Genomic DNA, 15025 nt, shown 5'->3' with positions numbered 1-15025 from the left:
AGCCACGCAAGAAGAAGAGACAAATGTAAAACAAAAAAGGAAAATAATAAAGAGTTCAAGATATAGGGATGACTCTATATCTCCACCTCCAATAATTGATGAAGGTATAATGAACAAAATTGTTTCTAATGTGTTGTCTACAATTTTGTGTAAATCGGTGTATAAAAAAAATTACCGAATAATTTTTATTTGTATTTCAGAGGATGAGTTGACATCTGACATTTCCACATCAGCATATTCAGATGAATTAGAAGAAAGCAAACGCCGTACAAGAGCAAGAAGAGCCCCTTTCAACAGCTCTCAAAATAAATTCGATAAAAATTACAGTTCAGGATGTGAAATAGGTCCTAATGAACATACCCATTTAATAAATCATAATGAAGCAGGGAACACACAAAATCAGTCTGTTGTCAATAAAAGTAGTTCCATTTTAGATAAAAATACAACTGTAGTTAACAACATTTTAGTTCAAGATAATATTTTATCTGAGGCTATTCTGGAGCCTCTAGAAGAGAATTTCGAATCTATTATTAATAATGCAGATGTAGTTATGGAAGATAGTAACTATGTAGATAATACTAAGCTTGATAGGCTCATAAATTTACTGATAGAAGTAAAAGTCCAACAAGAGATTATTTCAGAAAGACTTGGAAACATTGAAGCATTTTTGGAAAAAACAATGACAATTAATAGTGGCAATATTGCTTGCCATGAGTTAGAAAATTGTTTAATTAAATTTCCATTTCAAGATGTAGCTTCAATACAAGAATTTGATAACAAATTAAAGGACAATGAAAAACTTCAACAGTCTATGGTAGTCTTATATAATTTAAATTATCTATATGTATTTATATCTATTTTAATTTTCAGTTAAACTATCTACAGTTTATTGGAGGAACTACAAATAAACTTTGTATTAATAGATGTTTAGAGAAGGTTTTTACAAACTTTGTTGGCCAATTTTGTTGCTGGACTGGAAAGAGAGGAAACCTAAATGTGTCTGATTTAAAAATGATTTACATTGTGAGACGTAAGTATATTTTCTACATGATAAAATTTCTTTACTGCCAGAAATTAAGAAAAATGTCTTGCATGATTGTATGTATATTATGATAAGATATATTCATTATGTTTATTGCTAGTATTTTTTACCAGTTCTCTAATGTTATTTCAGCAAAAACTAAAAATATCTTACACTTTTAGAAGCCATTAGAATTTCATACCCACAAATGACACGATTATTTTGAAAGGCAAGTGATGACGTGGTTTCATCATTCAAAAACATGATTCCTCCGCCAAAGTAAGTACTTTACGTAAAAACTGTACAATATACAGTACAAATTCACAAGTTATTTTTTTTAATTCATTTAAAATACGTAAAAAAAATCACAAAATAATGCTTACATATAAAAATGGATATCAATAAAAAAAAATATTTTTCACCACTAGTACTGCTCGTAAAAAGTTTAATCTGCACTAAAGTGAAAATTTATCAGGAAAAATGATCAGGCGAACATTGTAAATTCGAATAACATAAAAATACAGTACCTTATTTGTCACTGATAGATTTTTTTTTTCAGATACACCTACTGAAATATAATAATTAAGTCTGAATTATACTGAAGTATAATAATTAATAATTATAAATAATTAAGAAGCATGTAGTCCCAGTTAATGTTTTTTGTTTTTTTTTTTTAATTAATAAAAGATAGAACTAATATGATTGAAGTGTTTTAATCAATCCCAAACTTTAAAATGTAACCATGTAATAAGTATATGTATAAGGCATCAAAATTTAAATTTTGAATAACAAATTTATGAAGAAACCTGATTCTAAATATACAATTTTTTGACGTCCACAGTTTTTATTCACTTGTAGGAGTAATAATATTTGTCCATATGTGCTTGTGTTTAGAAAAAAATATATTTGTTATCGACTTATTTTAATATGCATATTTAAGTAATAAGTACCTACAGAGTGGTCATCTTAGGTGTCTCAACTTTGTAGCTTTAATTTTGAGTTTGGAAAAAAACCAAACAAAAAACATCTTTCTGCCTAACAAGTTTTTGATTAAATTTATCACAAGTTTTCATGACGATTTACGGTTAGTTTTCAATTGCAAATTTTGCAAGTGCAATAGTTATGTGTGGCAGATTCACGTTTGCAGCACACTTGCTTCAGATTCACGTATTACTCTCTAATAAACTTACATTTACATTTGAAAATTAATATTAAATTTACTAGAAATTTGCATTGCTCAGTGGGGAGGATTTACTGTGTCATAATAATGGCAATTATGACGATTAACGAAATCATTTTTATGAAAAGTAGCCTCAGCGGAGAACATGACCCGTTTAAAAAAATCAATCAATCAAAATCTTGATTTAACATCTCAAGTGCCTACTGACAAAACTCCAGTCTCCGCTGAAAATCTACTTCTAGTAACTCTTGGTGTAATTGGATGCGATAAGGATGATAACTGTGCTTTTGTAAAATCCTATGTATCGACGTTGTATGTACCAACACCCGTTGTGTGATTAATTTGTCGTACACTTATTTGCGGGTTTTCCTGAATACACCCCAGCACAAAAAATTCATTTTCCTCCGTAACTACAGTTTTATGGCGATTTCGTTTTATATGTCGAATATTACCAGTAAAAACCTATCAAGCAGTAGTTGAAAGGCTTTACGCCGTGGATGTGGTCGGTTTGGATAGCGCTGAGCATAAATTCGTGATGCCAATAACGGATTTCTGTCGCACTCACCGAGGACAAAAAACATATTAATCGTTTCTTCTGCGTCAGCGACATTTTGAAAATGTTATAATACATTTTTACTCTCTATTTGCGCTGACGCTACTTTTTCGGACTTTAAAAGATAACCTGTTTTTTTTTCTGGAAAACTGTTAGAGATAAGTATAGACAACCTTATATCAGTCGAAAGGGCATTCAATTTTGCATTCACCCATGACAATTAATATGGGTCATTCCATTTGAAAAAAAGGTATAAAGGTGCCTCCATGAAAAGTGAAACACAATATACCTACATAGACTGCATCGTATTTTAAACACAGTATTTTTGTTTATTTAAAGAAAACTAAAAGCCTCATAAAGCTGTATTCATCAAGAGATTCTGTACGGGTATACATGGATATGGATAGGAGATGCTAGACATGCGCTCCGACGAATAAAATAAAGAAGGGCGAGAACTTCGAGTCAGTACATAGGGTGCTCTAATCGGAAATTCGTCACAGTTTTCAAGTTTCATCGATTTTAAATTCGTGTGTTGCTGCCCTAGTCGGCATACATATATTTATGAACATTAATACGTTTACTACCAAAATAAAGCGATTAAAGGCATTAACAAAATATATTCAATATCAATTCTTAATGTCACATAAGTGACGTAATATTTTTTCGTATTGTGTTTTATAAAATATGTGTGATGAATATTAGAAAATTTATTTGTGATAAACAATGTAATAAGAGTGTTAATAATAGATACTAATATATAACTAAATATAGTATTTAAAATTATTTTTAGTGGTAGCTGGTGGTGGTGGTGTAAAAAATTATTCTAACATTTCTAGTCACTTCAAAAATGCATTTCTTCTGGACGATGCTTCTTACTGAACTTGCCTTTATTTCAGATTATGTTAATGCGGGAAAAGACGGTGAGTTTATATTATTTAAACCCAGGGTTCAAATTATCTTTGCTCATACAGAAATTTTCTAAAGGGGAAGGGTGGGCAATATGGAAACTTTAGGTATCTTCAGATACCTAGGTACATATAATATGTATATTAAAATGCACTCCTTTAGAATTTTTGTGAAAATTTGGTTATAAAAGTGATTCTTACTACAAATTACAGAAAAACACTGCAGTGGTTATGAACTATAGAAGAATAGGTTATGAAGCGGTGATGATGGATAAAATGTAATTTTTCAAAACAAACTGGGAACCATTAGCATTGTGTAAATATTAATATATTGAAATATTTTCTCTATATTCCACCTTTGGAAATGGTAACATGTCTAATAGTGTATAATTAGAAATAAAAATTTTTCATATTGTCTAAAAAATCCCATTTTGTCCGCGTAAGCGCCTAACCCAAACCAAAATCATATGTTTTTATTCGAAAAACGAAAAATGGAGAAACTTCTGCAGTAGTAAATAATATTTCAAAATGACAAGATAGGTAGTATTTCAGGAAGGCGTAACAAGTGAAACCACTTAAAAATTTATCAAAAAATGTGAACAAAAACTAAATTTAGTTTCTTCCTTGGAAACGCTAACAAAAATCGGGTATTTACACCACAGCACCTCTATAGGTTAATTTAGCTTAACAAATAAATTATCTGTAATATAATAATAATAATAATAATAATAATAATAATAATAGTAATAATAGTAATAATAGTAATAATAGTAATAATAGTAATAATAGTAATAATAGTAATAATAGTAATAATAGTAATAATAGTAATAATAGTAATAATAGTAATAATAGTAATAATAGTAATAATAGTAATAATAGTAATAATAGTAATAATAGTAATAATAGTAATAATAGTAATAATAGTAATAATAGTAATAATAGTAATAATAGTAATAATAGTAATAATAGTAATAATAGTAATAATAGTAATAATAGTAATAATAGTAATAATAGTAATAATAGTAATAATAGTAATAATAGTAATAATAGTAATAATAGTAATAATAGTAATAATAGTAATAATAGTAATAATAGTAATAATAGTAATAATAGTAATAATAGTAATAATAGTAATAATAGTAATAATAGTAATAATAGTAATAATAGTAATAATAGTAATAATAGTAATAATAGTAATAATAGTAATAATAGTAATAATAGTAATAATAGTAATAATAGTAATAATAGTAATAATAGTAATAATAGTAATAATAGTAATAATAGTAATAATAGTAATAATAGTAATAATAGTAATAATAGTAATAATAGTAATAATAGTAATAATAGTAATAATAGTAATAATAGTAATAATAGTAATAATAGTAATAATAGTAATAATAGTAATAATAGTAATAATAGTAATAATAGTAATAATAGTAATAATAGTAATAATAGTAATAATAGTAATAATAGTAATAATAGTAATAATAGTAATAATAGTAATAATAGTAATAATAGTAATAATAGTAATAATAGTAATAATAGTAATAATAGTAATAATAGTAATAATAGTAATAATAGTAATAATAGTAATAATAGTAATAATAGTAATAATAGTAATAATAGTAATAATAGTAATAATAGTAATAATAGTAATAATAGTAATAATAGTAATAATAGTAATAATAGTAATAATAGTAATAATAGTAATAATAGTAATAATAGTAATAATAGTAATAATAGTAATAATAGTAATAATAGTAATAATAGTAATAATAGTAATAATAGTAATAATAGTAATAATAGTAATAATAGTAATAATAGTAATAATAGTAATAATAGTAATAATAGTAATAATAGTAATAATAGTAATAATAGTAATAATAGTAATAATAGTAATAATAGTAATAATAGTAATAATAGTAATAATAGTAATAATAGTAATAATAGTAATAATAGTAATAATAGTAATAATAGTAATAATAGTAATAATAGTAATAATAGTAATAATAGTAATAATAGTAATAATAGTAATAATAGTAATAATAGTAATAATAGTAATAATAGTAATAATAGTAATAATAGTAATAATAGTAATAATAGTAATAATAGTAATAATAGTAATAATAGTAATAATAGTAATAATAGTAATAATAGTAATAATAGTAATAATAGTAATAATAGTAATAATAGTAATAATAGTAATAATAGTAATAATAGTAATAATAGTAATAATAGTAATAATAGTAATAATAGTAATAATAGTAATAATAGTAATAATAGTAATAATAGTAATAATAGTAATAATAGTAATAATAGTAATAATAGTAATAATAGTAATAATAGTAATAATAGTAATAATAGTAATAATAGTAATAATAGTAATAATAGTAATAATAGTAATAATAGTAATAATAGTAATAATAGTAATAATAGTAATAATAGTAATAATAGTAATAATAGTAATAATAGTAATAATAGTAATAATAGTAATAATAGTAATAATAGTAATAATAGTAATAATAGTAATAATAGTAATAATAGTAATAATAGTAATAATAGTAATAATAGTAATAATAGTAATAATAGTAATAATAGTAATAATAGTAATAATAGTAATAATAGTAATAATAGTAATAATAGTAATAATAGTAATAATAGTAATAATAGTAATAATAGTAATAATAGTAATAATAGTAATAATAGTAATAATAGTAATAATAGTAATAATAGTAATAATAGTAATAATAGTAATAATAGTAATAATAGTAATAATAGTAATAATAGTAATAATAGTAATAATAGTAATAATAGTAATAATAGTAATAATAGTAATAATAGTAATAATAGTAATAATAGTAATAATAGTAATAATAGTAATAATAGTAATAATAGTAATAATAGTAATAATAGTAATAATAGTAATAATAGTAATAATAGTAATAATAGTAATAATAGTAATAATAGTAATAATAGTAATAATAGTAATAATAGTAATAATAGTAATAATAGTAATAATAGTAATAATAGTAATAATAGTAATAATAGTAATAATAGTAATAATAGTAATAATAGTAATAATAGTAATAATAGTAATAATAGTAATAATAGTAATAATAGTAATAATAGTAATAATAGTAATAATAGTAATAATAGTAATAATAGTAATAATAGTAATAATAGTAATAATAGTAATAATAGTAATAATAGTAATAATAGTAATAATAGTAATAATAGTAATAATAGTAATAATAGTAATAATAGTAATAATAGTAATAATAGTAATAATAGTAATAATAGTAATAATAGTAATAATAGTAATAATAGTAATAATAGTAATAATAGTAATAATAGTAATAATAGTAATAATAGTAATAATAGTAATAATAGTAATAATAGTAATAATAGTAATAATAGTAATAATAGTAATAATAGTAATAATAGTAATAATAGTAATAATAGTAATAATAGTAATAATAGTAATAATAGTAATAATAGTAATAATAGTAATAATAGTAATAATAGTAATAATAGTAATAATAGTAATAATAGTAATAATAGTAATAATAGTAATAATAGTAATAATAGTAATAATAGTAATAATAGTAATAATAGTAATAATAGTAATAATAGTAATAATAGTAATAATAGTAATAATAGTAATAATAGTAATAATAGTAATAATAGTAATAATAGTAATAATAGTAATAATAGTAATAATAGTAATAATAGTAATAATAGTAATAATAGTAATAATAGTAATAATAGTAATAATAGTAATAATAGTAATAATAGTAATAATAGTAATAATAGTAATAATAGTAATAATAGTAATAATAGTAATAATAGTAATAATAGTAATAATAGTAATAATAGTAATAATAGTAATAATAGTAATAATAGTAATAATAGTAATAATAGTAATAATAGTAATAATAGTAATAATAGTAATAATAGTAATAATAGTAATAATAGTAATAATAGTAATAATAGTAATAATAGTAATAATAGTAATAATAGTAATAATAGTAATAATAGTAATAATAGTAATAATAGTAATAATAGTAATAATAGTAATAATAGTAATAATAGTAATAATAGTAATAATAGTAATAATAGTAATAATAGTAATAATAGTAATAATAGTAATAATAGTAATAATAGTAATAATAGTAATAATAGTAATAATAGTAATAATAGTAATAATAGTAATAATAGTAATAATAGTAATAATAGTAATAATAGTAATAATAGTAATAATAGTAATAATAGTAATAATAGTAATAATAGTAATAATAGTAATAATAGTAATAATAGTAATAATAGTAATAATAGTAATAATAGTAATAATAGTAATAATAGTAATAATAGTAATAATAGTAATAATAGTAATAATAGTAATAATAGTAATAATAGTAATAATAGTAATAATAGTAATAATAGTAATAATAGTAATAATAGTAATAATAGTAATAATAGTAATAATAGTAATAATAGTAATAATAGTAATAATAGTAATAATAGTAATAATAGTAATAATAGTAATAATAGTAATAATAGTAATAATAGTAATAATAGTAATAATAGTAATAATAGTAATAATAGTAATAATAGTAATAATAGTAATAATAGTAATAATAGTAATAATAGTAATAATAGTAATAATAGTAATAATAGTAATAATAGTAATAATAGTAATAATAGTAATAATAGTAATAATAGTAATAATAGTAATAATAGTAATAATAGTAATAATAGTAATAATAGTAATAATAGTAATNTAATAATAATAATAAATTATTATTATTATTCCGATATAAAAATATGTATTTTTTAATGATAAATTTTAAAGGGGTTTTCCATCTTGACCTTTTTTCCATTCTACTTACCCATCCTCTTTCTCTATGTTTAAATTTATGAATTATAAATGTTCTGGTATTCAGGGTATTTCAGTTTTAACATGACAATAATAAATTCACCATATTTGGTATACGTATAACTGGTTGTCATAAACTAGATTTGTATTAATGCGAACGAGGAACCAGTGATAGTGGCTGGGTAACTACTATCGCTCATTTAAACGAAAGTGGTTCGACTTCATATCAAGGACAACTAAAACAATTTTTTCCTGGAAAAATCTAAACTTAAGTTGAGAAAAATATTTATAAAGTATTAATTTTTCCAATATGACAAGTAGTGACTTATAGAATGTGAATGCAGATTTTCCTATTAGGTCCTAGAAATTTTAAATTTTGGTGTAAAATTAAAGTAAGAAGCCGAGATGTTGGTAACACCTAACTGAACTACAAAAATATGTTCTAAATATTTTCATTGCTATAATAATGTTGAAAATGAGATTATAAAATGTATTATCATTATTTCATTGCAAATTAAGTTACGGGAAGTGTAAAAAATCCAGTGCATAGTTTATATGGTCTCGACATACTAGGTATATGAAATAGTAAAAAAATAAATGAGTCAGAGTGGTAAAAGAAGGGAAATATCGTATGAAGTTTTTCTCTTCAATTTTTATTCTATTGTATAGAAGGCTACCTGATAAAATAATCTTAAGTAAATTGTGGGAACTGAAAGTTCTTTTCTTAACAAGCTGATCTTTGTTATGAGTGATGTTAGAACAACAAAAATACAATATATACAATATACTTTTTTTCAATTATTACCTTATTTAACAATTTCTCTATGTGTTTTTGTATTAAGTATATTTAGATATCCTGTTTTGTTTTTATTTTGTATAATTATTTATTACTTTTTACTAAATATTGGTGGTGTCATTCAGTGCTAGTTGGTGCTTGTAACTGATAGAGTTAGATGTTTTCTTCAAAGTCAACGGTTAGAAGCATTAACTGTGTGTTTTTTGTATATCTCCCTACCTAATTTTCTAGTATCAAAGAACGTTGTTTGACTTCATTTGATAAGATTTTTTAGAAAAAAAATTAAATCTGTTTGAATTAGTGAAAATTTGAAAATCTGATCCAAATTTAAAAGTTTGTTGGCTTTCAATGGCATAAGGTGTACTTATACCAAAATATATGAATGGTCCAAATGCTATAACTAAAATTAGTTTTAGTAAAAATTCACGAACCAACCTGTATATTTACAAATTTTAATACAGGATTTTAGTAAGAAATAATTTCACAGTCACCTAGGTATATCAACCTGGACTGAAATATGTAACTTTGAAAAATTTGTTACAACTGTACTAAAAACACACATTAAGTTAAATCTCGTCTAATAGAAACCTATTTAAAACTAAATAAAATTGAATTATTTTTAGATAATCTAAAATACATCCACTAAACATTTTTCAGTTTCTGACATGTTTCAGAAACGTTTCCATTTTTCTTGAAACGTTTCATAAAAAATCCACGCAACGTTCTGGTAACGTTCTAGAAACCCAAGTTGTCCTCCCCAAAATACATTTCCAATGAAACTTTTCAAAAAATTGGTTTCAGTAACATTATTTTTATGTTCCATTTATGCACTCGATATTTTTGTTTTACGTTTCAGTATATTTTCAGAAATGTTTGAGTAACATAATAATTTTATTAGAATATTATTATTATTATTAGCTCTCAACTTTAGATAATTTTCATTTCAAAAGCGTTTTTGAAATAGTATAGTGAGTAATTTTTTAAATATTTCTAATACTCTTTTGTGATATTTTTATTTGTATTGTGAATGACTTAATTCGAACTCCAGACAAATTTTTCTGATTTCTCAAAAAATTTAACTAAAAAAAGTTGTTACATTGTATATTAAAAATAAATAAATATGCTCTTCTACTTTGGGAATGCGTCAGTCAACCTTTACCAAGAATTTCTTTCTTTTTGAGAAGCCACTGAAAAAAGTTTCTAATATGGATTACGAATTTTGCCATTCATCGTACAAATAAAAAGGTCACAAAACAATATCAGAAGCATTTTAAAAAGCTACACATCATTATATATTATTCAAATACGCTTCTGAAATGGAAATTTTCTAATGTTGAGACCATCATGAATATGGTAACAATGAGGAACTGATATGACATAGTCAATATTACATCTATCCTTTTAATAATAATAAATTATACAGCAGAAATAAGGATATAAAATGATATCTTGACAAAATAAATATCTTTAGGTATACCTAAATAATCCGGAAGCCAGCTGCAGAATTCGTTGAGTTATTTTCTAGATAAAAAATTTAAGTTTACTGACAGTTTTTACTCCAACTAAGGTCAATAATTGAAAATTATTTTTTATGTACTGAAATTGAAATATATTGCAACTTATACAACGCCATAAAAATAGCTGGCCAATCTTTGGTAATAAGATAGTGAACTGAGGCAATCAAACCCCCTGCGGCAGCGCGCTCGTGCGCCCATCGAATGATATGTTTTTCGCATTAACTGATTACTCTTTTACCCATGAACCGCCAACTGACTATGTTTTTTGCTTTGTGTACACAATAAACTATCGTTTGGACCCATTTTTGACTAATAAAAAATTTTTTCCTACAAAATACGAGCAAAATATCCCTCATGTTACGTTGCGGCCAGCGGATTTACCTGTATATTTCTCTCGACTGACGGACTTTTTTCCCCGACGACTGCCAAATGACAATATTTTTTGCTTTGTATACGCAATAAACTATCGCTTGGACCCATTTTAGATTGATAATTTTTTTTTCCTGCAAAATACGAGCAAAAGATCCCTCATGTTACGTTGTGGCCAGCAGATTTACCTGTATATTTCTCTCGACTGACGGACTTTTTTCCCCGACGACTGCCAACTGACAATATTTTTTGCTTTGTATACGCAATAAACTATCGCTTAGACCCATTTTGGATTGATAAAAAAAAATTTCCTGCAAAATACGAGCAAAAGATCCCTCGTGTTACGTTGCAACCAGCAGATTTACCTGTATATTTCTCTCGGTGGACGGACTTTTTTTACCTATGTACTGATATTTGACGAAATTTTTTCATTTGAGCACATAATATACTCACCACGAAGCCGCCCTACAACAAAGGTAATTTTCTGTATCTCTACCTCATTGGGAAACCTACTTAGACATGGTTGCCTCTTTTTTTTTAGTCCTCGTCCTCGTTTCAACCTCGTCTTATTACATTCGTACTCTCATCCCCAACGTCACCTTCGTCGCTATTAGTGTTCTAGATGTTTTCATATTTCACCCTCATATACCGGGTGATTCATTGCCATTGGAAGTCCAAGGTATCGTACACCCAGACCTTGGTTAAACAATGCAGGCTTACTCCTCGCTTTGGAGTTAATAACTGCACCGAGGCGCAGTATCTCTATCCAAGACTCGCCTTGCATAACTCCCAGTTGCTGTCTGGCTTCATGTCCTTTTGTGGATACTCTTATATGGCATAATCGTTGGAACCTGTCACTGGTGCTGCAGAAACCGCTCAGCTAAGCCTAATTTTAAGTTATGCATGTCACGTTATTTATAGTAATTAATCCCTTTCTGATCTGGCTTGCTCTCATATAGTATAAGGTACATACATATATATTTTACGCCATCTTTTATTTGGAAATTTAGCTTCCACTGTAGCAATTATCTCCGCCTATTTTGCGTATTCCATTCCGCTACTACATAATTAGTTTACCCACCTTGTTAGATATAATATTACTACTTAGTACTTACCCCGGCAGTTTTTTTATTATTTAGCTTGGCGTACTGTTAACCTATTTTCATAGTATTTATACTTTTTACGCTGAGCTCACCGATACTTGCTCTTGTTGCTATTTAAATTGCCTTTATTTGCTTACTTTACTTAATATTGTTTACCTACAATCTATAGAATATATAAATAATATTTAATTAAGCACTGAAGTTATATGTATTTTATTTCTTTGGAATTGTGTACACCGAACCCATATCGCTAACAGAGATGGTTATCATTACTAGTTATTATTTGGATTACATACATATAGTTAGTACTATTTTGCCAATTCTATCTAAAAGGTGCACACCGGCCGATTAAGCGATTGTAGTCTTAGTTAGAAACTTTAGACACCGGCCATTTAATTGAATTAAAGTTACCGTTTGAGTAGTATACTTTCGCAGGGCTTTTATTTATACATTTTTCTCTTTTTTTGTACTGTAAGGTGTTAGCGCCTCTCCAGTCTTCTTCTGTACTGTCCATTGGGTTGTAAAACTGGTGGCGCCTTAAGAAAATAATTTACGTTATATCAACCCATCCCATCGCTGCTGAGCTAAGGCCAACCCTATAGTTGGAGAGAGCATGATCGTCCTTGGAAAGGAAAATCTATAGATATTTTATTTTACCACCCACAAGTGTGTAGCACGGAAAAAAATTCATTGACTGATAAAAGAACTACATTCTAAATCACTGTCCTATTACATTTACAATTATTTGTTTAATTTAACAGGAGCAAAATAGTGATAAAATATTTAAATCAGTATAATTTAGTAATAAAGCTTACAGAAACCGAACGAATCGAGATTTTAATCATGATTTATTGTGGTGATAAAGTACGGATTGAGACTGAAGTTCGTAATTTATTTAATCGAGAACCTGTTTCTCAATCAATAATAGAGATCTCCCCAAAGTGAAAGAAAATCAATTCCTGAGATCAAAAATCTTAACGTAATACTTGCGTTTCAAGGAAATCCTCAAACTAGCTCGAGACAAGTCGCACTGGATATTAATTCACACCAATCAACTGTTGTTAGAGTACAAAAAAAGGAAAAGTGGTATCCGTACATCTGGTCCAAGGGCTGTTAGAAGATGACTTTGATAGAAGAATCGAATTCTGCGAAACCATTATGGAACGATCTAACAGAGATCAGAGTTTTATAAAAAAAGGTAATTTTTTCAGATGATAACTACTTTTATGCTCAACGACCAAGTAAATCGCCACACGTATCGATACTAGGCAAGTGAAAATCCACATTAGATGGAGGAGTCTAGCACATAATATCCAGAAAAGGTGAACATTTGGGCCGGAATTATAAACAACCGGATTATAGGAACATACTTTTTTGAAGAGAACTTAATGGGTCCTCGATATCTAGAATTTCTGCAGGATTATCTGTTACCACAACTGATTCAGCTATCCCTAAATAGAAATGATTTGTGGTTCCAGCAAGATGGGACACCCTCACACTACACCATTGATGTATGAACTTATTTAAATAACATTTTCCGTGGTAGGTGGATAGGGAGGAGAGGATCGATCGAATGTCTACCAAGCTGAAAACCAAATAATCTAGACGAATTAAAAGAACGCATCAGAATCGAGATTGCACAAATAACCCCCGAAGTTCTAGAAAACGTTAGAGAAGAATTTACTACCCAACTTTCTCATTGAATCATTATTAAAGGTCGTCAGTTTAACATTTATTGTAATCTAAGTAAATACATAATTTTGGATGGTCCTGTAAAAATAAATATTCAAATAATTATACCGTTGAAAAGACCTTTCAAATAGGTGTCTCATGATCCCTGTTTGTATTTAAAAAAATCGTCGATTACGACATTACGTCAACACTGGTGACATAGCGGCTCTTAAATGTATATCACAATATGGCCTTTCAAAATTTAAAATTGACGTGTATTAGGATTTTAGGAATTTATTCCATACATTTGCATCATATTATATATCGAAAATAAACCACAATACTAAAAAACTATTAGGTAATGAAAAAATAACGCCAACTATAATCCGAATGGTCCTGGACAAAGTCGTGGGGCTCAAGTGGACTATATGTTTAAAAGAAAAGAAAAAAAAAGAAACTTACCAAAATCTGATGCAATTGATTATCTTTCTTGTCGAGTTTAAAAGGGAAGGAAAAAAAGGAATGCGTTGGACAGATTATTTGTGGTTCATTTAAACAATTAATCACAAAGTTATTAATTTTAAGATGCGTATAACGAAATATCTAACAATGCTACGGGTGCGAGAACTTAACTAATTTTATATGTATCGACTAGAAAGGCAGGCAAACTCCGCTGAAGTGGAGTTTGACCTTCCTCGGGCCTTCGGCCCTCGGAAGGTGCTCCGCGGTGCTCTCATTGCCGGTTAATAAATATAAAAATTTTTGAAACACCCTGTACTTTAGTTTTTAAACACCCTGTATATAAATGTTTCTTAACAATTAAAAAAAATGTCAGTTTTTGGTAGAGGAGCCGTTGAGAAACGGAAATTTACCTACAAAATCGCGGAAAAGTTTACCAAAATACCACTATGGGTCAGTTTTGTTGGAACATCCAGTATTGAAATATTCAAAATCTCATCTAGTTAGTAAGCATAAAACATGACCAAAAGATTCAATATGTAAGTAAAACGGAAAAATGTAAAAAATGTAAGGAA

The 15025-nt window shown here is 25.8% G+C and overlaps 1 protein-coding gene across 1 annotated transcript; it reads left to right on the top strand.

The window, feature by feature from the left end:
- The first annotated feature begins 523 nt into the window (after positions 1-523).
- On the top strand, positions 524-1290 carry LOC108915375. Its single transcript, XM_018721395.1, has 3 exons — positions 524-814; positions 871-1030; positions 1175-1290. Exons 1-3 carry the CDS (start codon positions 551-553, stop codon positions 1201-1203), a joined length of 453 nt encoding a protein of 150 aa, XP_018576911.1. The 5' UTR covers positions 524-550; the 3' UTR covers positions 1204-1290.
- The last annotated feature ends 13735 nt before the right edge of the window (positions 1291-15025 follow it).

The sequence above is a fragment of the Anoplophora glabripennis genome, unplaced genomic scaffold, assembly GCF_000390285.2.
Source record: "Anoplophora glabripennis isolate ALB-LARVAE unplaced genomic scaffold, Agla_2.0 scaffold1578, whole genome shotgun sequence".
Lineage (NCBI taxonomy): Eukaryota > Metazoa > Arthropoda > Insecta > Coleoptera > Cerambycidae > Anoplophora > Anoplophora glabripennis.
This window is presented reverse-complemented; position numbering and strand designations above follow the sequence as displayed.

Bases quoted from the DNA above. Each gene is read 5' to 3' on its own strand.
- LOC108915375 (XM_018721395.1), top strand. From the start codon at position 551: ATGGAAGATAGTAACTATGTAGATAATACTAAGCTTGATAGGCTCATA. The intron at 815-870 runs GTAGTCTTATAT...TTTAATTTTCAG, and splicing joins AAAAACTTCAACAGTCTATG to TTAAACTATCTACAGTTTAT. The intron at 1,031-1,174 runs GTAAGTATATTT...ATGTTATTTCAG, and splicing joins AATGATTTACATTGTGAGAC to CAAAAACTAAAAATATCTTA.